Below are 24,625 nucleotides of genomic sequence, written 5' to 3'. Positions count from 1 at the left end.
CCAAGCACAAGAGAGAGGAGAGCAGAATTTCCAGGAAGATGGTGGTGCAGGCAAAGAGAAATTACACCTATTTTGAATCTGCTTACATTTCAATACTTCTCCTTTCCCTCCTAGAACCCATATAGTAGTCAAAGAATGGTGTGATCAAGTCCTGGTTTTGTTTTTTTTTTTTTCTGGAGACAGAGTTTCACTCCTGTTGCCCAGGCTGGAGTGCAATGGTGCAATTTCGGCTCACTGCAACCTCCACCTTCCTGAGTTCAAGCGATTCTCCTACCTCAGCCTCCCCAGTAGCTGGGATTACAGGCACCCACCACCACACTCGGCTAATTCTGGCCTTCCTATCTATCCACACTAGAGTCTGCAGAGGATGGGGGAGGAGGGATACAGTGAGCTATCCCTGAATATCACCTGTGGGCTTGGGCAGGACCCCAACTTTATAACAGGACAGAAGGGCCACTGCCACATATTAAGCTCCGTTTTTCCAGAAGCTGGCCCTGCATTCTGCCATGGTATGAAGGAAGAATGAGGCAAAAAGGAGCACTTACCAGGTTTTACGGTGGCAGACTTGCGACCTCGCTTGGCAGGGGACCGTTCCTCTTCAGAAGTGATAAGTTTTCTTTTGCCTGAGAGAACTCCCATGGAGGCACGAGGACTTTCTGTGATCTTTCGGGTAGGGGTTGTGCTGCTGCTACTGGAGGCAGTAGGGGTGGCTGGGGAGCTGACGTTACTGCGCCGTTTCCGCTTCCCTTCCACCAAATTGTCTATGGCAGGATAAGCCAAAGGTTGGTCAAATTCTATGGTATGAGGTCCTGAACTCCAAGAAGCTGGACAGACCCTGATTCAGCTACCACAGTGTTCCTTCCCCCACTTCCCACGAGGCCAAGCAGCTTCTTTTTAAGGCCATAATATTTTTTGATCTAGTCTTTGCCATGACTGAAATGTGTTTAGTCCCCTATAGAACTGAGGAGGCCAGAAAAACCCTAAGGACTTTCTGTTCGGTACTAAGAAGGAAACAGATAAGGCAGTAGCTCTAGAAAATGACAGCTCATCACCATCTGATAAGCCACATACAGGAATAATAAAAGTTAGGGAAACATTACTGACAGGTTCAGAAACTCCCCCTCCCACTGTAAGCAGAACAGAAGCCCAAAAGCAGCTGTTCAGGAAGCAAAGGTCTTACCTAAGCTGATATCTGCTGCCTTGGTGAGAGGTGTTACTGCCTCATAGGGGCCAAGCCCATACTGCTCTCTCAGTCTGTTTCCTTGCTCCAAGGACAGGATGACAGCCATTCGCTTATACCACTTTCTTTGGCCTTCTTTTTCAATGCTGTAGTACAGTTCCCCAGACTCCTTCCTATGTCCTTTCACCACTCCTGGGGGGCAGAAAGCATAAAAGCAGCTTGCTGTTGTCTTAGGCTCCTCAGCACCCTCTCACAAGGGCTCTGCAAAGCAGGTCTGAGTCAGGGAATTGAGAGATCCAACAGTGGACTGAAGTTAGGACTTAACAAAATTCCACTTGTCAATCCCAATCAGTAACACTTAGGATATATGTAGCTACTACACTGGGATTAGGACAAGGAAAGTTTCTTGACAGAAGGTATCCTTTAGTTATAAAATAAAACTTCCCAAAGACAGCCAATATGGATTGCCGGTGGTTCAAATGATTTCCATGAAGTGAAATGGCATGCAATTCCATTACAACTTCTAAACCTTTCCTTCTTGGTTCCCTGGGAGGCTGAGTGGTAAGTCTTGAGTGAAGCTGTAGGTGAAAAATGACATCATTCTAAGAGAGACAGCATGTGTGTGTGTTTTGTCTGTGTGTGTAGCAAAATTAGAGATAGAGAGCAAAGAAAGGAAGAAACAGATCCTGCCTCTCCTACCTAATCTTCCTCTCTATTATCTACTTTCCTGCTCTGATTCAAAACCTGACGATAAGGCCTTTATGTTAGAAGGAACAAAATGTGGGATGTAAAAGGAAACTAAGCTAGAATTCAGGAGACCTGAGCTTAGGCCTAATTCTACTGCCACCAAGCTGTGTGATCTTGGATAGGACCCATTACTAATCCTGTGAAAAAGAACACTTCTTCCTATTAATGAATAAACAATTTACAACACACACACATACTACAGCTATAGATACACACACACACACACACCCCCACACACATAAACAAAAACAAGGCAGTACTATGAATATTTTTTCATTCCTATACGGAAAGGTCCAATTTCTTCTCACCCATTAGCCTATGCTTGAATGACGAGCTAAAAGAAACCCAGAGCCTACCCCACCCAAGGAAAATAATACAGAGAAAGCAAGCCTTGGTTCTCTATCTATCCTGTGGAATCACTCCCTTTTCCCTTACTTGTTCATCTCCTCGCTTAAATCTCTATCCCCAAACTAAGTCACAAAGTCTCCCTCAAAAACACAAAGAAGCCCAAGGCCAACAATATACTTCACACTAATGAAGAGTTACTAGAACTAGAAGCAGTCTAGTGTTGACATTAGTAAACAGCCTCAAGAAATGGGAACACAGAATCCCCACACCTTGACGCCACAGTTCACTCTTGTTACAGAACTTTGTCTTTAAAAGGCCAAATATGAACCCCTCAGAGTAGCTCTACACCTAAAAGAAGAAGGAATGCATTTGATACAATGAGTCACAGTAAAAGACCCCAATCCATGTGCTACTCCCAACTGATCCCATATATAGCTAACAGTGTTATCCAGAACTAGAAGGTGAAGTGGCCCATTTAATAATGAACAAAGGGGCAAACAACAATTACTCAGAGGATTCCAAATACAAGAGAAGCCTGGATGGACTCCAATAGAAAGCCATTTTTCCGGCCGGGATCAGTGGCTCACTACTATAATCCCAGCACTTTGGGAGGCTGAGGCGGGTGGATCGCTTGAGGTCAGGAGTTCAAGACCAGCCTGACCAACATGATGAAACCCCTTCTCTACTAAAAATACAAAAATTAACCAGGTGTTGTGTCAGGCACCTGTAATCGCAGCTACTTGGGAGGCTGAATCACTTGTACCCCAGAGGCGGAGGTTGCAGTGAGCTGAGATCGTGCCATTGCACTCCAGCCTGGGGGATAAGAGCAAGGCTCTGTTTAAAAAAAAAAAAAAAAAAGCCATTTTTTGGCCGGGCATGGTGGCTTATATCTGTAATCCCAGCACTTTGGGAGGCTGAGGCAGGCAGTTAAGTTGAGGTTGGGAGTTCAAGACCAGCCTGGCCAGTGTGGCAAAACCCCATCTCTACTAAAAACACACAAAAAAGTAGCCAGGTGGTGCTACTTTTACGTACCACCAGGTGGTGGTGCGTGCCTGTAATCCCAGCTACTCGGGGGGCTGAGGCACAAAAACCCCTTTCAACCCAGGAGGTGGAGGTTGCAGTGAGCCGAGATCACGCCACTGCACTCCAGCCTAGGAGGCAGGGTGAAACTGTGTCTCCAAAAAAAAAAAAAAAAAAAAAAAAAAAGCAAGCCATTTTTCCCCATTATATCCCAATCCGTGTTCAAAAAGTCCTCAGAAAGATGTTTTTAAATGACAAATTCAACACAAATAGGTATCTTCAAATTATTTTAGAAAGCAGACAATATATTCAAAGAACTAGCACATGAAGCAATAACAACAAGCATAAACCTCTCACTATCACCAATATTACCCACTTCAAAAATAAAAAGGCACCGTTCTTCAAACCAGAGAATAAGTGGTAGATGTGCAGGCATACAGACACAGCACTAAAAACTTCTCCCTAAGCAAAAATATCTCAATATATCAGCCATACTCACCTGCTGGGCTCCAATCAAAGCAGGTAGTTAAGCTTTAAAAAAGAAGAGAGTATGGAAAGGGAAAAACACGAACTTTAAAGTGGAGAAGACCAGGTGCGGTGGCTCACGCCTGCAAGCCCAGCACTTTGGGAGGCCAAGGCAGGTAGATCACCTGAGCTCAGGAGTTCGAGACCAGCCTGGCCAATATGGCAAAACCCTGTCTCTACTAAAAATACAAAAATTAGCCAGGTGTGGTGGGGCACACCTGTAATCCTAGCTACTCGGGAGACTGAGGCAGGAGAATCACTTGTACCCAGAAGTTAGAGGTCGCAGTGAGCCAAGATTGCGCTACTGCACTCTAGCCTGGGCAGCAGAGTGAGAGAGACTGTCTCAAAAAAAGTGGAGAAATCTGGCAAATACAACTTTAACCAGTGATGAAGATTAACATCATCAGTGATGTCTGTCATGTGGATACATCATCATCACAAACCTTCCCAGTTCCTGATAACATGAGAAGGGCATTTCACCTCTATGGCATCTTTTTTTTAAGAGACAGGGTCTCACTCTGTTTCCCAGGCTGAAGTGCAGTGTCATGATCATAGCTCACTGTGGACTCAAACTCCTGAGCTTAAGCAATCCGCCTGACTCATCCTACTGAGTAGCTAGGACTACAAGCATGTGCCACCATGCCCAGCTAATTGATGTTCCTTTTTTCTTTTTTTTTTTTTTTTAGAGACAGGGTCTCACTATGTTTCAGGCTGGTCTCAAACTCCTGGCCTCAAGTGATCCCCCTGCTTTGGCCTCCCAAAGTGCTGGAATTACAGGCACGAGCTACCAGACCCAACCATCTATGTGGCATTCTTTTTAAAATATCCCATAACTCCAGTCTAATGAGAAAATATGAGACAAACCCAAATTGAGGGACATTCTACAAAATACCTGACCAGGACTCCCCAAAACTGTCATGAAAAACAAAAAGGTCATGAAAAACAAAAGACTGAGAAATTGCCACAAATCAGAGCAGACCAAAGGATATATAATGACTAAATGCAATGTTGGATGCTGAAGAGAAAAAGAACATTATGGAAAAGCTAGTGAAATCCAAATAAAGTCTAAAGTTTTGTTAACAGTAATAAACCAAGGTTGGATTTTTAGTTTTGACAAATGTCCCATGCTAACACCAGATGTCAACAATAGGGAAAGCTGGATGAGGGTTATACGGGAACTCCACTAGCAGTACTCTGTACTTCGCAAATTTTCTGTAAATCATCTAAAATATTCCAAAATAAGTTTATTCAAAAACAAATGAACAAACAGAAAAGTCAGTGGCAAGAGTAACCAATTTTGTAGGAATGAAATTTATGACTTTAGAGACCCCAGAAAAGAACCAAGTAATGTCTTGGTAATTACTAACATAACAGAGTATTGCCCCAAGGCACAAAAAAATCTCTACAAACTCTGCTTCTTTCATTACCTGCACTGAAATACTCATCCTCCGAGAGGGCCGTCACTTCAGTGTCCAGCGGAATAGGGTCACATAATAGAATGTCTTTGCCCAACACATCACATTCGTACCCATCATCAAAGAGCAATTTGTACTTCCCAGCTCCGACATCTCGCGTGATTTTCCCAGAGTAAAAGTAGCCATTGGATGACCACTTGGCTACAACACGGAGCCCTACAAAGCTGTTCCCTGGAGAGGAGGCATCTAAGCCATCAGAAGGGCCAGCAGCAGCCTGGAAAGGAATTTCTGGAGAGTCGCTACGACGCAAAGCACCAGCACCCACATCTGTTCGTCTGGTGGAGTCTGGCACTCGGGGCACGACACGGCTGAAGGATTTATCATCTGGTGACAAGTTAGGTGAAATGTCCTCTATGCCCAAGGGGCCAGGCACAGCTGTTTCTCTAAAGAGAGATAAGGGATAGGAGAAGCCAGTGAGAACAAGAACACAGAAGTACATATCTACCAATTTTCCCACTCTTTTGTCCATGGGTCTCCTCAGCCCATTCTTTGAAAACCCCATCACAGGCACGAGCCTGGTCTCTCTGTGGCCTCGCTCTGATCCCTACCCACTCCCCAGTCACTATGGGCCCCTCTTCTCCCTCCTGATACCCCACAAACTCTCTACTCCCCTCTCTTCTCTCTATTCCCTTTTTTTCTGAACAAGTAATAGACTAAGTATATCTCACACTACCCAGGTACCTGGTTCCAGTGGTCCGAGAAGGTGGGCGGCCCCTTCGCCCGCGCCCACGAGGCGTGACTGGAGCCTTCCCTCCCTGTCTGATGCCAAGGCCTGCATCACCATCCTCCTCACACACTGGCGTCCCTGTCTGACTGACCCCTTTTCTAGGACTAGAGAATGAAGACAAGTTAGTCTGATAGCACCTGCTACTGAATCTTTTCTTCGCAAAGTCTCCCCGTGGCCCTCAGACTACATGACAGGCCTACATGTGCTGAGCCTTCGGGGCAGCAGGAAGCTGGTTCACACACCCACCACCAAATCTCATCCAGGGAGTGGGGAGCGTGGGATAACAAGTAAAGGACATTCTCCTTCATGTAAGTCTATTCCCTCTGACAAAGCTTCCTACTGCTGCTGCAAAAACAGCACACCCCATTTCTGCTATGCCTTCTCCTCTACTTTAGGCTCTGGACACCTGCAAAGAATAACAAAAAGCTAGGGGATATATTAAGTTGGGGCTATTATCCCAAACTTCCTGTACTCCCAGCTAAATCATAAAAAGGCTGTGGTAGGAGCATGTGCCCACCAGATGATAAATTCCCGAAAGTCCCCTCCCCTGTTACCTACATTTTCTCAGGGGCTGCTTTGCCACTGAAATCTACCTGCCACAAGGCTCCACCCTACGTCCCATGCAAACCCAAAACAGGAAGAGGGCCAACAGCGAGGAGGGGAAGTTGATTTATCTTTAATGGAGGATGGGGGATTTCCCATTACTCCCCTTTTCCTGTGATATTAAAATGTCAGCAACCCTGCCCCTGCTGTGGTTCTCTCTCTCTGGAGACCCTGTCTGCACCTCAGTTTTCCTGGGCCTCCTCGGGAGCTGGGTAAGGCAAAATCTGCGGGTTCTGTCCCGCTGGTTTTCCCTTTGAGTGGTCCGGCTCCTTTCCCTGAGCTGCCACTGCTGTGCATAGCTGAGAGACTTGTCCCACTTGATGTGCGGTGTAAGCTGGATGCCTTGGAGGAGAAGGAGCTGATATCCCCCAGGTCACCTGAGGAGCCCCCAGTCTGTGAAGGGGAAACTTCAGTTTCACACTCCTGACACTCTACAATTGGCTCTTCAGTCTCCTGCAAGGAAAAAGTAGATACAGAAGATAAAAGATGCCATAATAACACAATGCTAGTATGATGGTTGGAAAATCCTACAGATGGCACAAAGTAATTCAAAAAGGTGAGAATCAGGAGGAGACTTTCTGGAATAATGGGAATGTTCTGTATCTGTTTTGAGCAGTGGTTACATAAAATTTTCAAAAGCCACTGAACGTTTAGGATCTGTTCTTTTTTTTTTCTTTTTTTTCCTCCCCCAGGTGATTCTGAGAAGAATTGTTCATTCTAATGGAACTATATTGTATCTCAATAAAATATAAAGCTGGTACTATATTGGTAAGAAAGAGTTTATCTTTTTATTGGATAAGTTCACAACCTCTGGCTACCAGCAAGCATTCTAACTGAGAAGACAGAGGTAAATTCTTATCTTAGAGAAGACAGGCAAGGAGGTAGGCAAGTGAGAAGAGAACACGAGTGGTCAGGAGCCCTTCTAGGTACTTCATTAACAGTGGACAGCATTACATGTTTTGACATTAGTTATTTCCCATTACCTTTCAATAACTGATCAAGGCAATAGAAAAGTATATGCAAAAATAGGCTAAAAGGGGTCAGGTGTGGTGGCTCACACCTGTAATCCCAGCACTTTGGGAGGCCACGGCGGAAGGATTGCTTGAGTCCAGGTGTTTGAGACCACCCTAGGCAACATAGTGAGAAGCAGTCTCCATATGAAAATAAAACTATTAGCCAGGCGTGGGAGTGCACACCTGTAGTCCCAGCTACTCGGAAGTCTGAGGTGGGAGGATCGTTTAAGCTTGGATGTCAAGGCTGCAGTGAGCCGGGATCATGCCACTGCACTCCAGCCTAGGCAATAGCATGAGACTCCATCTCAAAAAAAAAAAAAAAAAAAAGAAAAAAAAAGGCTAAAATAGTATTACCATTTGGAAAAATGAAGGACAAAAAGGTTGTAAGTATCTACAGATTACAAGAAAGTCAAACTGGCTTTATCTCAGATGCCTACTTTGACGAATTGGTAGTAGTTGCCTGGTGCTCAGTTTTAAGAAGTCTTCTGGAGGCTAAATCCCAGACTTAGTGGGAAAAGATTCTAAGACCAATCACCAGTGCCCACCATGGGCACAGCACAGAGAAATTATAGCATGAGTATGACACATCTGCCTTCCTAGTCTAGAGTGTTTACGCAATATTATGTTAATTGCCAGAGGGGATATGGAAACGGATAAGATAGATCCTTCCCTCATAGAGTTTAGAATTCCTTTTGGGAGGCCAGGCACGGTGGCTCACGCCTGTAATCCAGGCATTTTGGGAGGCAGAGGCAGGTGGATCACCTGAGGTCAGGAGTTCAAGACCAGTCTGGCCATCATGGTGAAACCCCATCCCTACTAAAACAACACAAAAAAAATAGCCGGGCATGTTGGTACACTCCTGTAGTCCCCAGGTACTCAAAAGGCTGAGGCAGGAGAATCACTTGTGAACCTGGGAGGCAGAGCTTGCAGTGAGCAGAGATCGTGCCACTGCACTCCAGCCTGGACAACAGAGTAAGACTCCACCTCGAAAAAAAACAATCTCCATGGGGAGACAGTATATAATGACACACATACGTATATATTTACATAATACTATAAAATGATTAAATAATTATCTCTGATCCCTCCTTCTTAGAAATCTCTCCTCCTCTAAAATCCACAGAAGCACTTTTCTCTTTCTTCTGGTCTACCTCTTTGGCTACTTCTATTTATGCTTCTCCGGGTTCCTCTTTCTCTGTGTGTGCCTTTAAAATCAGTATTTCCCAAGACTCTGTTTTTATTCCTTTCCTCACTCTCATATGCTTTCCCTCATCAGTCTCACCACACTCATCCTTCCTTATCTACCAAGAATACAATGACTCAGCTTATACAAATTTCTACTAAAGGCTTCCCCTTGGATTTACCACAAACACCTGAAATTCAACAGATACAAAACAATCTATGATCCTCCCTTCATTTCTCTGCCTTCAATGAATGAATCCTAGATATCCCCAGTGCATCTCACATCTCCTACAGCTCTTTCTAGCAGAGGCTGGTTTCTTTCAGGCAAACCTCCATTCAAGAATTTTGAGATGAGATACCTCCTTGCTCCCCATTGCCATTTATAGACCATTTCTATTTCCCCACCTCCTCTCCTTCAAAACCACTATTTGCCATTTTCTTAAAACTATCTTCACCCCCTCCCTAGTTGTTATCCACTAACATTCTCCAAATCACCCTCTCTCATGCATGAAGACCTTAGCTTCATAGCCTATCTTCCCCATTTCTACTTCTGTCATCATTCTCAGTGGCCTATTTTAATTTGATATACTTCTGTTTCCACATCTGCAAAATGAGAATAACAACTGGATCTATCATAGCATAGTTGTTTAAGGATTAAATAAGTTAATTCACTAACGTGCTTAGAATAATGCTTGGCACATAGTATGTGCTCAATAAATGCTAGTCACTATCATTATTTAAGTATGGTAGTGCTTCCCAAACTATCTTCCATAGGGAAAAAACAGGTATTGCTTTTAAAAATAAGTTTGGGAAGTGCTGGGTTAAACAGAATAAAATAGGTATCCTTACTAGAGGACTTCTTAGAACTTTTAATACGGTAATACGTGATTTTTCATGTTAGTGGGGACAGGGATTAATGGCATGCTATGGTTTGAACGTTTGCCCCTACAAAACACATGCTGAAATTTAATACCCAATGTAACAGTATCAAGAAGTAGGACCTTTAAGAGATGATTGAGTCATAAGGGCTCTGCCCTCATGAATGGATTAGTCCATTCATGGATTAACAGAATTATGAGCTAATGGACTAATGAGTTATCACAGGAGTGGATTAGTTATCACGAGAGTGAGTCTGTTACAAAAACTAATTTGGTTCTCTTTTGTAAGGCCCCTGGCAATGTGATACCCTGTGATGCCTCGGGACTCTTCAGAGTCCCCTCCAACAAGAAGGCCCTCGCCAGATGTAACCCCTTGACCTTGGACTTCCCAGCCTCCTAGACCATAAGAAATATATTTCTTTTATTTATCAATTACCCAGTCTCAGGTGTTTTAATAGCAACAGAAGACAGACTAAGAGAGTGTTTTGTGTTTCTCCAACTTATTTATGACCATGGAATCTTTTCCTTCCATCAAACTGTCTAAGAGGCCTGCTGTTTCCAGAAATATACTTTAGAAAGCACCATATAAACTATTAAATGGGCCTAGCACCATAGCTCATGCCTGTAATCCCATCGCTTTGGGAGGCCAAGGCAGGAAGATTGCTTGAGAACAGTGTTCAAGACCAGTCTGGGCAACACAGTGAAACCTCATCTCTACAAAGGATACAAAAATTAGCAGGTGTGGTGGTGTGTGCCTATGGTCCCAGCTACTCAGGAGGCCGATGGGGAGGCTCCCTTGAGCCAGGAGGTCAAGGCTGCAGTAAGCCGTGATTGCACCACTGCAACTCCAGCCTGGGCAATCCAAACATAAAAATAAAAAATGTATTTTAAGAAATGAAGTAATGTGTTTAACACTTAATGTAGTGTACTAGGCAGAGAGTTTAATATGGACTACAACAGTTACAAAAATTTTCATGAAGGCAAACTGCTTTTCATAATTTCTCCAAAATAGTAATAACATGAAAAAAGTTCCATGAACAAAAATCTTTTTAAAACATTTTTAAAATGGAGATAAAGCAGTATTTTAAAAGAATTATTTCTGGGATTTGGTATACACAAAGAATAAAAAACAGGCCAGGCGCAGTGGCTCACGCCTATAATCCCAGCACTTTGGGAGGCCAAGGCAGATCACTTGAGATCAGGAGTTTGAGACCAGCCTGGCCAACATGGTGAAATCCCATCTCTACTACAAATACAAAAATTAGCTGTGCATGGTGGCACACACCTATAATCCTAGCTACTCAGCAGGCTGAGGCAGGAGAATCGCTTGAACCCAGGAGACAGGGGTTCCAGAAGGCTAAGATGGGGCCACTGCACTCCAACCTGGGCAACAGAGTAAGACTCTGTGACAAAAAAAAAAAAGGGAATAAAAAACAATTTCTCAATGAGTGCCTGTAAAACCGATGAAATCTGAATAATCTCTGGATAGTAAAACAAACAAACAAACAAACAAACAATTCCTCAAACTAACATCAAATGTTATCCGACATGAAGGCCACAATAGCCCACTAAACAATAGCAATAATATATTCTATTTAATAAAACTATATACTAGAATTTAACTCTCCCTGAGTTCAACCTCCTACATGGCCAGCAGATAGAATTAAAAGAAAGTATCTGGGTAAAGGAAGAAAACAGTTGTGCCTTGCTGGGCGCGGTGGCTCACGCTGTGATCCCAGCACTTTGGGAGGCCGAGGTGGATAAGAGCACGAGGTCAGGAGTTCAAGACCAGCCTGGCCAAGATGATGAAACTCTGTCTCTACTAAAAATACAAAAATTAGCCAGGCACAGTGGCGAGTGCCTGTCATCCCAGCGAGTTGGAAGGCTGAGCCAGGAGAATCGCTTGAACCCGGGAGGCAGAGGTTGCAGTGAGCTGAGATTGCACCACTGCATTCTAGCCTGGGTGACAGAGCAAGACTCTGTCTCAAAAAAAGAAAAAAGAAAAGAAAAGAAAAAAAGAAAATAGCTGTGCCTCTTACCAACTAATAAAATGGTTCCCAGATCTTAACATATACCAACAAAGGTCCCAGATCTTTAATTCTAGAAAATTTGTCTAACCTCTCTCATTATTAGATGTAAACAAAGTCAGCATATTTTGCCATTCAATATAACAAATAGTCACTAAATGCCAATACTGAGTTGACATTTGTAACTAGTCTATAATGAATCCCACTAAAAAACAAAGGTGCATTTCTTACCAACACGTCTATGACCACACACAGATAGTGACAAAGAACAGAATGAGTAGACATGAAAATATGTGAGAAAACACAGGTAGTTAAACACAGTGTGCTAAACTTCATTTGAGTTTCTAAGGATTTAAAATAATACATACAATCTTTATACATGAGAGAGATTTATCAATCTCTTCTTTACAGAAAAGGAAAGCATGATGGTACTCATTAACTAACCAACGGTCAAACAGCAAACCTACGGTTGGGGAAAGCTTTAGAAAGCAGGAAGTCTAATTTCTAACCCTGTTCTTCTATCTCTGGTAATAAAAAGATGAAGAAAAACAAAGTGTTGCACAGGAAAGGGGGAGGAGGTAGAGAGTCAAGAGGCGGGCGGATCACAAGGTCAGGAGATCGAGACCACGGTGAAACCCCGTCTCTACTAAAAATACAAAACATTAGCCGGGCGCGGTGGCGGGTGCCTGTAGTCCCAGCTACTTGGGAGGCTGAGGCAGGAGAATGGCAGGAACCTGGGAGGCGGAGCTTGCAGTGAGCAGAGATCGCGCCACTGCACTCCAGCCAGGGGGACAGAGCGAGACTCCGTCGCAAAAAAAAAAAAAAAAGAAATGTGGGGTCGGGGACAATGGCTCATACCTCTAATCCCAGCACTTTGGGAGGCCAAAGAAGGAGGATCACTTAAGCCTAGGAGTTCAAGACGAGTCTGGGAAACACAGTGGGACCTTGTCCCTCCAAAAAATAAACAAAATTAGCCAGGCTTGGTGGTTCATGCCTGTAGAACCAACTACACGGGAGGCTGAGGCAGGAGGATCACTTGAGCCTGGGAGGCAGAGGCTGCAGTGAAACAAAATCATGCCGCTGCAGTGAAACAAAATCATGCCACTGCATTCCAGCACAGGTGACAAAGTGAGACCCTGTCTCAAAAAAAAAAAAAAAAAAAGAAATTTGCCACACAGACTCAAGAGTATATATTACCTCAGTTACTTTTCTTTCTACTTCTGTTCCATCCACATAATACACATCTGTAATGACACGAGTGACAAGTGTGCGTACTTCCCGGATTGTTCTCATGTGACGATGTAAGACATGGCCATGTGGAGGCTGAGGCATATCAAACTCTTCTTCTCCCTGTGACAGAAGATACAGAACATGAGCACAGGTCTCACTGCAAGCTGTCAAAATCACAAATCTTATGCTTCATGATGAGAACTGTTTAGAGGTTCCATGAATCTAGTGTGACAGAATCTTCCAACTGTTTTGTTTTATCCACCTATAGATAAGACCAGGGATGGATCAGTTGTATAGCCAGAGGCTAAGAGAAGTTTGTATGAGCATGACCTAAAATGACCTCTTTTTGTCGAAATCAAAATCATTACACCTAGTACTTATATCTATGGACATTCAGGTGAACCTTTGACCCCTAAAAGTTCATTATTTTTAAACCATATTTCTTCTAATTCTGATGCTACCTTGCAAATGAGTAAACAAGCTAACATTTAAATCAACAGCTCTTTAGATAAAAGGAATGTACTCTTTAATCTTTTACATAAAACCAGAACGATGTATCTGTTAATCTCAGTTTATGTGTTTTCCCTGTATTAAAGTGAAAACCACAGTTCATTACCTAAAACAATGTACACTGATCTCTCCTAGAATTAAATATAAAATATTTCATCTATTCCAAAGAACAGATTATGACTAAAGAGTTGAGCTAGTGTCCAGAAATGGAAAAATTAGCAAATTAAGATTTTATATCTAGTTCTACTACAAGAATAATGTAGGGCTAAATAAGACCCTACATTTTTATGATAACTATATTAAATAATAATACTTAGGCGGACTGAGCTTCTTTCATTCAAAAAACATTAGGCAAATATTTATCAAACAACTTAAGGGTGCCAGGTACTATACCAGACAAATAACTGCTGGAAAATTCAGGACAGGTAAAATTCATTCAACACTTCTGAAAAAATTCAAAGGCATTATTTCTTATTTACAAAAACAAAAAACTAATAACTACTGCTATTCAAAAGAATAACTGAGTTAACTTATATAGTATCCAGCTTCATTATTTCTTGTTCATAATTTTCTATTTACAGACAGCCCGAGTTCATACTTTACTCAGATCTGGATAATTTTTAGAGGATAACTTCTTAGCAAATTAGATCTTAAAGCCCTATTTACCACCTCTAATCATTAGTTAGTTTGAGACTTTCGGCCTTTATTATCTGGGACCTGCCTGTGGCTAATAAAAAGTGCTAGAATTTCAGTCCTGTATTTCTGAAAAAATACATGTCTTCTAATAACAACTGTATCACATTTTTTCACATCTTTATCCTCCCTCCTACACCCCACTGGCTCTGTAATTCTGAAGAGAAATTGCACACTTTTGCCTCTCACCTTATCTCCCCTCAGGTAGGCTGATTTTACTTTCAGCATTCAGTATCAAAGTAGCCAAGTCTTTAAAAAGAATTATACATACAAATGCAATAATGGTAATTCTGCATTTTTTTCCTGACATGTGGTAGTAATTTACCAAAAGCTTTCAGTAATTTATCGGAATAATCCCCACTCCAGTTTCAACCTGGAAACTGGCAGAGGTGAAATATTTGCTAAAATGGAAATATGTAAATTATGTGAATAGTTATAAGTAATATCAAAGGCATGGAATGCTACTCATCAAATTATTCAAAATAGTTCTACATACACAACTCTGTCTAATGAATGGTTAAAGCACAGGTCAGTCCCACCTCAATCATCAGGGTACCCACGCATGGGAACTGTGACAGCCTGAACTTCCTGCCTGCACACACAATCAGACTATTGCCCACTACAGAGAAAGTCTAAAAGGTTTTAGGGCTTTACATATTCCTGAAACGGAGCCAAGAAGCTTCCCTGTATTCTTCCAATTACAACAGCCATATGAATGATCACTGCAAGACAGACATTTAAGCGTGTCTGAGAGAATAAGGAGAAAAGGTAAAGGGGGCAGGTAAAAAGAAAGCTATGCTTATTCTCTTCAAATACTTTTCTGAAAAGAGGTGTCTGTAAAATAAAAAAAATTGATGATCTTACCACCATTAAGGGAAGGAAACAAAATGAAAATAAAACCACACTTTCCCTTCCACCTGGTTCCATGTCCTTTTTGACATATAAATGAAAATTTCAGGAGTGTCAAAGTAGGCTGCCTATGCTTTTCCACTAGCACTAGCCTATGTCCTATCTACAATGAAGGGGATTTTTAAAAAGCACTGACACTTGGAAAACTTGCATACAGCCTTTCTCATTTGCTAACCTCTCTTCAAAAGATGGCACACCAATTTCAATTTCTGTTATTCTATACACCATCTATATATTTTTAGTATGGTAAAATCTGCATAACATAAAATTTAGCACTGTCTTGAACACAATGCTCATATGCCATATGTACCATAGGTGTTCAATAAATAAGAACTGTATATTATGTTTACAAAACAAACAACTTGGACAATTGGAATGAGAGGCACATCAATAACGAAGATTTCCTAAGTAGATCCCAAATGAAGATAATCTACCACAGCAACTGAAAAGACAGTTTGACCACTACAATATCTCTGATTATCTGAGGGAGATATGTGCCAAGACCCCCAGTGGATGCCTGAAACTGCAGATAATATCAAACCCTATACACTACGTTTCTTCCTATACATACAGACCCATAATATTTATAAAACAGGCACGGAAAGAGATTAATAACTAATAATAAGATAAACTATAACAATATACTGTTCACAATTTCATGGACAGATTTGTTCTTACCATAGATTTTAGTAACTTCAGCATATGATATTTTTTTTCTTTCCTTATTAAGACCTTTTACCTTTTCACTTAAAGGAAGCACTTTATGACTTCTCTGTCATATTCAGATTGTCGGCATCACTACTCTCAAACTTTGGGGTGAGAGTAAAACAAGGGTTATTTGAGCACAAGCAATGCAATACCATGACAGCTGATCTGATAACCACGACAGCTACTAAGTCATTAACAGGCAGGGAGCATATATAGCACATGGATATGCTAGAAAAAGGGGGGATTCATATCCTAGCCAGGACTAAGAGGGGCAGCACTTGACTTTATCACGTTACTCAGAACAGCACACAACTTGAACCTTATTATTTCTAGAATTTTCCATTTAATATTTTTGGAGTGCAGCTGACCATGGACAACTAAAACCACCAAGAAAAAGAAACCACTGATAAGCGGAGACTACTGTTTACTAGTAACTTCCAAATTTTCTCTGCCATGGATCCCACTCTGCCACTCAATGAAATGTTGTGAACTTCTATGTATTTGTTAACACATACATTTCTACAACTTCTTTTTATCTACTCAATTTTTTTTTTTAAGAGACAAGGTCTCACTATGTTGCCCAGTCTAGTCTCAAACTCCTGGGCTCAAGTAATCATCCCACCTGGGCCTCCAAAAGTGCTGGGATTTCAGGCATGTGCCACCATGCACAGCCACCTACTTAATTTTTACTAGTACCAATACTTCCCCACTCTATTCCCTGGAACCTGGTATTCCTCCAGCCTCACTTTCATCAGCCCCAATCCTTTTCCTCACATTAGCTTCTAGTTTAGCTTCTCTTCTGCAGTTCCCAGTCACCTGGGGACTTTTCCCCATCTCTCTCTATTCCTGTTACCATTCTTTCTGTTTCATATACTGAAATACACTATTCTTCATGCTGCTTCTTTCCCCTTTACCTTCTACTCTGAATTCCTGAGAACCATGATGAAATAGACTTAAGGGAGAAAAAATTAGATCTGATGGTTAGAAGGGAAGATAAAAAATTATGGAGAAGGAAATGAGTGAATGTAGAAGAGTATTACAGGAATAAACCCAGGCTGAATCTCTGGCTTTCTCCTCCAGTAAAGACCTACCTAAAAAACTGTAGCAATACTACATTTTCCCTAAAAGACTATCTAATGACTATAGCTACCCACAATTTCACTACCATATCTGTATCTTGGAAAAGTTGTTTTTGTCTTTTAATCACTGTTCTGTCCAAAACGTTCAAGAATTGTCATTAAGTAGACATGCCACAACTTAAATTCTCTGAGAATCCTGAAAGTCAAAAACAGGGCCTCTGATGTACCCTAGTATGTTCTCTCACCTGGCTATGGAGCGACTCTGTATCATCCCCAGAAGCACTGACTGGTTTCTCACCACTCCCCCTCTCAGTCTGAACTGTGGCATCTTGCTTTCCACAGTTCTGGTCCACTGTACTGGTCCCCTGCTCACACACATTCTTTATAGTCTGGGTTGCTGCTGAAACAGTCTCTGGGACCCTCAGGGAACACTCCATGGTTTGGATTCCTATGTTATTTTGGCTGGGCCTTTCAATCAAGGCCTTACTAGGATTTTCCTGATTAGTATTCCGTCCTTCTTTCTGGTCTTCTAGCACATCTGTCACCATTGCCTCTCCTTGAGGACTGGATGGCCCTTGTATGACCATCTTCTGGGAAGCAGGAGAAACAGGGTCCTTGACAGGACTAATGGGCTTCATAGGCTGTTGACTCTGCCTGATTGTATGGTCACCCTCCAATTTTTCTTTCTCCTCTTCTCCTTGAGAACTTGGAAAGTGAAGCAAGTTCCCCCTGAAAATGCAACATATAAAGAAGCCATGTCAATTAAGCAAGTGTATGTGTGAATGTGTGTGTGTGTGCGCGTGTGTGTGTAGTGGCAAGGGGGGAGCCATATTTTGACAATTTGAGAAATATAAGGAAGGGAGAAATTCAGGTAGTCAAGCATTATCACCTTTGGAGGCCTCTCATTATAATTTCACTCCTGTAAAAAAAATAACGGTAGATTGGAATAATTCCACCATGATGATAAAAGAGTCATAAAATTTCTTCCCATCACTAGCTATGAACTCTGAAACTTGATGCAGGAAAATGAAGTAAACAAAAAGATGTAAACCCATTACTGAAGTCATAGACAATGAAGGGCAACTTAGAGATCTATTTTGAAAAAAGATCAATTAGGTCAAGATGTCTTATCTGGCCTTATGAATGGTTCTAACATTCCTTAACTGACTCCTAACATTCTAGATACTGTTTATCCCCCTGACCAGTATTTTTAGGACAGAAAATCTGATTTATAAAGGATAAAGCTGTAGGTAGATTCTAGTTTTGTCAGCTATACTGATATATCTACAACTAAACATTTCAGAATGAATTGTTTCTCAAAGACAGTTCTCAAGATATAGCCAATTACTTTTCATAAGTCATCCCATTTGGGTATCAGTGATTTGTTCCTTTATTCCACAAGCATTTGCTGAATGTGTCCTACAAACCACATACCATGATTTCTGAAGTGACTAGGAGCTTTCTTAAATATCCCTAACAGGCCAGGCGTGGTGGCTTACACCTGTAATCCCAGCACTTTGGGAGGCCAAGGTGGGTGGATCATGAGGTCAGGAGATCAAGATCATCCTGGCTAACACAGTGAAACCAAGTCTCTACCGAAAATACAAAAAATTAGCCGGGCGTGGTGGTGGGCGCCTGTAGTCCCAGCTACTCGGGAGGCTGAGGCAGAAGAACGGCGTGAACCCGCGAGGCGGAGCTTGCAGTGAGCCGAGATCGCGCCACTGCACTCCAGTCTGGGCGACAGAGCGAGAGACTGTCTCAAAAAAAAAAAAAAAAAATCCCTAACAATTCTCCAGAACAAAAACATCCAGGCTAACTCCAAGTCAACAGAAATTTGACGTTCATGTCTTATCCATTTTTATATTTAAAACACCTAACTCACAGCTTAATATAAAATAGATGCTTAATACATGTACTTTGAACAGAAGACTGAATGTTCTCTGAATCAATTAATTGTAAAATCTACTCAGATTAAATCAACATAACGCAGTTTTAGGCTCCATTACATGTACAACAGCCAGAATAAAGATAAAAGGAATCCATTCTGAACTGACCAAGCTAAGACCACATCTGGAATATGTTTCAGTTCTGGGCATGACAGTTTACAAAGCATAAACTGTAGATAAACCCAGAAGGTAACACGAAGGATGATAAGGGGCCTAGAAACCATGTCATATGTTGATTTAAGTATGTGGCCAGAAAAAGAGTTGGGGCTGTCTCCTATTTGACAGAAGCTCTTATCCTTAGGATCTCAGCTTTCCTAGGTAGATACAGTAAAGGAAGCAGGAAGTGCTCTTCAGGGATTGCTCTGCTCTAGATCTTGAAGGAAAAGGAAAAAAGTTTCTGAGGTTTCTATATTGTTTATCTCAGCCTACCAGAACAGGAGCTCAAAGAGGGATATGGAATAGAGTTCTAGCCAAGAAGAGCTTAGTATGTATACATTTGGTCATTATAGTTTGTGTCCTATCCCTCAGGAACCTCAACTGAATGAAAATATATGGTCCAATGAAGAAGAAGTAAGAACATGACCACCAGGAGACACCTACCATGAGTAGCACTTACCTTTTATGAGGTTTATAAATGTTCATATATGTAAGATATTGAGCACAGCAGATAATCAATATTAGATGTTTAAGACAATGCAATTAAAGAGACTTAGTTCACCTTCAGTATCAACTAAATATTCATATTTAAATCTTAAGACATCTAACATACCAATGGCTGAGCAAGGAGGAAAGGATTCAAAAGCCAGAAGAGCCAAGACTCGATTTTAGGAATTCAATTATTGTTGTTTCCTATCCTAAACAAGCTTATAAATTTTATCTCATGCTACAGACTAAATGTCTATGTCCTCTTCACCCCAAGACTCATATATTAAATCCTAACCCCCAAGGTGATGGTATTAAGAGGAAGAGCCCTCATGAAGTGTCAGTGCCCTTATAAAAGAGACCTCAGAGAGCTCTCTTGCCCCCAGCTGCCATGTGAGAACAGCTGTCTATGAACCAGGAAGCAGGCCCTCACCAGACACCAAATCTGCCACTGATTTGATCTAGAACTTCTCAGCCTCCAGAAATGAGAGAAATAAATTCTTTTGTTTATAAGCTACCTAGCCTATGGCAGCTTGTTGTAGCAGCCCAAAGAGACTAAGATACCTCAGAAGCTATTTATTCAGGTTAGAATATCTGAATGGAATTTTACTTCTACAGCAATTCAATAAATTATAAGAAGTGCCATACCTCTGTCCCTCTCCATTAGTTCCAGCTATGCAATTCTACTCTGGTCACTATATACCAGACTTAGAAACTGATGCTAAGAAAGTAAATTTTAGGCTGGGCACAGTGGCTCACGCTAGTAATCCCAGCACTCTGGGAAGCCAAGACAGGTGGATCACCTGAGGTGAGGAGTTCGAGACCTGCCTGGCCAACATGGCAAAACCCCATCTCTACTAAAAATACAAAAAAATTAGCCAGGCATGGTGGCGTACACCTGTAGTCCCAGCTACTTGGGAGGCTGAGGCAGGGGAATCCCTTGAACCTGGGAGGTGGAGGTCGCAGTGAGCCAAGATCACCCAACTACACTTCCAGCCTGGATGACAGACCAAGACTCCATCTCAAAAAAAAAAAAAAAAAAAAAATTAATCCAAATTGAAATAGGAAAGAATACATCTCCATATTTAACAAATGTCTAACTATTCTATTCTGAGTGTAGCTATGTTTATGAGGCATCTGGAATCAAATACAGCTAGATCCCCAGGTCTCTGCTCCACCAAGGTTAAACAGTATCACCAACATCTTGGCACCTCTATTTTAAAATGCTTTAATAAAAAAGCAAGGCAATTCAATGACATCAATAAATTCAGTAATAGCTGGGTCATTACTACACCACTTTTAAAATCACATGATTTCAGATCATCTGATTCCCAAGAATATCAACAAGCTCCCACTTATTCAGAACGCCCATTTAAAGCATTGACATATTTATTTTAAATATTTCTTTCAATAATGAACATAGAAATTTAGAAATTATGCTACCTATTACTTTTTTTTTTTTTTTTTGAGACAGAGTCTTGCTCTGTCAGCCAGGCTGTAGTGCAGTGGCACCATCTTGGCTCACTGCAACCCCCACCTCCAGGGTTCAAGTGATTCTCATGCCTCAGCCTCCAGAGTAGCTGGGACTACAAGTATGGACCACCCCACCTAGCTAATTTTTGTATTTTCAGGAGAGACGGGTTTTTACCATGTTGGCCAGGCTGGTCACTAACTCCTGGCCTCAAGTGATCACCCCTCATCCTCCCACAGTGCTGGGATTACAGGCGTGAGCCACCCCATCCAGTCTTTTTTTTTTTTTTTTTTTTTTAATAAAGACAGAGTCTGGCTTTGTCACCCAGGCTGGAGTGCAGTAGCACACTCTTGACTCACTATAACCTCCACCTCCTGGGCTCAAGCCATCCTCCCACCTCAGCATCCCAAGTAGCTGGGACTACAGGGATGCACCACCAAACCTGGCTAATTTTGTACTTTTGTAGAGACGAAGTTTCACCATGATGCCCAGGCTGGTCTCCAACTCCGGAGCTCAGGACATCCACCCATCTTGGTCTATCAAAGTGCCAACGTGCCTGGCTAAATCATGCTACTTATATCACTATTAGTGATATACCTACTGACAAAATATTATCACATTGTCTAATTAGAAAATCACTGAATTTTAGAGGTGAAAGATACTCATTTCATAATGAAAATACAGGTTCTTTTCCATTGCCATTACTTATTTCTCTACACTAAATATAAGAATCATATATTCCATACAAGATACTCTTTTTTTTTTTTTTTTAAGACACGGTCTCACTCTGTTCCCCAGGCTAACGTGCAGTGGTGAGACCACAGCTCACTGCAGCCTTGACCTCCCAGGTTCAACCGATCATCCCACTTCAGTCTTCCAAGTAGCTGGGACCACAAGCGCATGCCACCACATCCAGCTTTTTTTTTTTTTCTTTTTTTTCTTGGTACAAACAGGGTCTCACTATGTCACCCAGGCTCATCTCGAACTCCTGGCCTCAAGTAATCCTCATGCTTTGATCTCCAAGTGCTGGGATTACAGGGGCGAGCCATCGTGGCTGGCCGCCTCCTTAATTATTTATATAGAGAAAAAGGGCCTGTAACTCAAAACTTTTTTCCTGCCTCAGAACTGTTCTAAGAGATTATGGAGTAAATAAATTTTGGGGCTAAGCACAGTGGCTCGTATCTGTAATTCTAGCACATTGGGAAGACGAGGCAGGAGGATCACTTGAGCCCAGGAGTTTGAGACCAGCCTGGGCAACATACTGAGACCTTGTCTCTACAAAAAGTTTAAAAAAAAAAAAAATTAGCCAGACACAGCAGCACATGCCTGCAGTCCTAGCTACTCAGGGGGTTGAGGCAGGAGGATTGCTTGAGCAAAATCGCTTGCACAAAAATTAGTTTGAGGCTGCTGTGAGCTACTACTGCACCACTGCACTTCAGTCTGGGTGACACAGTGAGATCCTGTCTCTAAAAAGAAAAAGAAATTACGGAAAAATTAATTCCATCAAGTCTGAAAAACTTTAAATTTGGGATGTTAAACATCTCATATTTTGCTCTGTGGGAAACTAAGGAGAAATAAAAAGTCTGTTAAAAGTAAACATGATTTCCAAAATAAGAAAAACTAATCTAAGAAATGCAGAATTACATAAATTATTTTCATAGGTAGGGCACGGTGGCTTACACTTGTATTCTTAACACTTTTGGATGCCAAGGTGGGAGGACTGCTTGATCCCAGGAGTTTGAAACCAGACTGGACAACATAGTGAGAAGCCATCTCTACAAAGAATAGAAAAATTAGCCTGTATGGTGGCATATGCTTGTGGTCCTAGCTAGTTGGGAGGCTGAAGCCCAGGAGGTAAAGGCTTCAGTGAGCCATGTTCACGCCACCTCACTCCAGCCTGGTGACAGAATGAGACCCTATCTCAAAATAAATAAATACATTTATGAAGACAGTAATTTCAAATTGATACAACTGGCAGATAAAGACAAAAATGTATATCTATAAAATATTTAACAAAATTTCTCATGATAGCTCATGAATCCATCCAGAATACATCATAGTCCCACAAGGTATAAAAAAAAAAAGGTAAGCTAAGCTCACAAAATAGTAGCAGTACATCTTAGTCTGTTTTCTGCTGCTATAACAGAATTCCCACTAGACTGGGAAATTTATAAAGAAAAGAGATTTACAGGATTTGGCTCATGGTTCTGAATGCTGAAAAGTCCAAGGACATGGCACCAGCATCTAGATGGCCAGCTGGTGAGGGCCTTCTAGCTGCATCATAATACGATGGAAGGCATCACATGGTAAGGGCGCATGCAAGAAGGTGAAAAGAGGGCCAAACAGACCCTTCAGTCTTTTATAATTAACCCATGCCCACCGTAACAGCCTTGATGCATTCATATGGGCAGTGCCCCCATGGCCTAACCTCTTTTTAGTGTGCGTGTGGTCAACTTCTGTAGCTTTATACCACTAATTACCTCTCAACACTGTTGCACTGGGGGTTAAGCTTCCAACACATGCCACATTCAAACCACAGCACAGTACATATTAGGATTTGGGCACCAACCATTTTGTGAACCAACGGAGCCCAAAAGATTCTATAAAAATAATGCTTACCTGATGGGTGCAGTGGGGGGATCCTCACTTCCAGCCTCATTCTCTTGCCTGACTTCACAGATACAGCTAAACACAGACATAGTCTTCTGGGGACTAAGACAATATATTAAAGCAATATATTGTTAGCTTTGAAAAGAAAAGTACTTTTGGAGAGTATCCTTTTATGCACAGAGGAAATAAAATGCTTTCTCTGCATATCAAACTCCAAATCACCTTACACCAAAATGCAAATTCTCCATATTTGTTTTGAATTAGCATAATTTAAAATTCTCAAGGAAGATTTACTGGAAATAAGGCGGACAGAGAACTGTATTAAATACCATAAAGATGCAATCAGCAAAATCCAGAATGTAGAAAACTATACAACAATCTGTACCTTCAACAAATAATTTGCAAGCAAGAGGCAAGAAAAAAAAAAAGACTGGAGGGGTACTCTATATTTTAAAAGACTTAAAGAGACACAATCAAATGCAATATGTGGACCTTCTTCAGATCTTGAGTCAAACTGTAAAACACCATTTATGAGACAATCAGAGAAACCTGAACATTGAATATTTTATTATATTAAGGAACCACTGTCAATTTTTTAAAGTATGATAATAGTAATACGGTTAAGTTTAAAATAAGAATCCTTATCTTTTGGAGACAGCACTGAAGTATTTCAGATAAAATTATATAATGCTGAAATTATCTTCAAAATAATTCAGTAGGGAGGTGGGTGCTGGAAATATAAATGAATCAAGACTGGCCATAAGAAATTTTTGCAACTGGATGATGAATACACAGCAGTCCATTATACTACTCTCTCTACTTTCGTATATGCTTGAAACCTTCTATAGTAAAATAGAGAAAAAGAAATAAAATGAGAAATAAGGTGACAGCAAGTAATCTGAACAGAGTACAGTTACTAACAACACTTAAAAGCTTCACGTAGGCTGGGCACGGGGGCTTATACCTGTAATCCTACCACTTGGGGAGGCTGAGCCAGGCGGATCACTTGAGCTTCAGGAGTTAGAGACTAGCCTGGGCAACATGACGAAACCCCATCTCTATTAAAAATACAAAAATTAGCCAGGCTTGGTGGCAGATGCCT

The 24,625-nt window shown here is 41.5% G+C and overlaps 1 protein-coding gene across 4 annotated transcripts in view; it reads right to left on the bottom strand.

The window, feature by feature from the left end:
* The window catches only part of TP53BP1 (tumor protein p53 binding protein 1), a 109,483-nt gene that overhangs the window by 7,950 nt on the left and 76,908 nt on the right, over positions 1-24,625 (bottom strand). For all 4 annotated transcript variants that reach the window (XM_011989204.1, XM_011989201.1, XM_011989202.1 and 1 more), the window contains exons 16-23: positions 23,533-23,625; positions 17,100-17,583; positions 12,923-13,075; positions 6,807-7,078; positions 5,977-6,126; positions 5,248-5,678; positions 1,181-1,372; positions 546-761 (exon numbers count right to left, since the gene is read on the bottom strand). In XM_011989204.1, coding sequence (XP_011844594.1) covers positions 546-761; positions 1,181-1,372; positions 5,248-5,678; positions 5,977-6,126; positions 6,807-7,078; positions 12,923-13,075; positions 17,100-17,583; positions 23,533-23,625 — 1,991 coding nt within the window. The remainder of the gene's footprint in view (positions 1-545; positions 762-1,180; positions 1,373-5,247; positions 5,679-5,976; positions 6,127-6,806; positions 7,079-12,922; positions 13,076-17,099; positions 17,584-23,532; positions 23,626-24,625) is intronic.

This window comes from Mandrillus leucophaeus, unplaced genomic scaffold (genome assembly GCF_000951045.1).
Source record: "Mandrillus leucophaeus isolate KB7577 unplaced genomic scaffold, Mleu.le_1.0 Scaffold35, whole genome shotgun sequence".
In the NCBI taxonomy this organism is placed as follows: domain Eukaryota; kingdom Metazoa; phylum Chordata; class Mammalia; order Primates; family Cercopithecidae; genus Mandrillus; species Mandrillus leucophaeus.
This window is presented reverse-complemented; position numbering and strand designations above follow the sequence as displayed.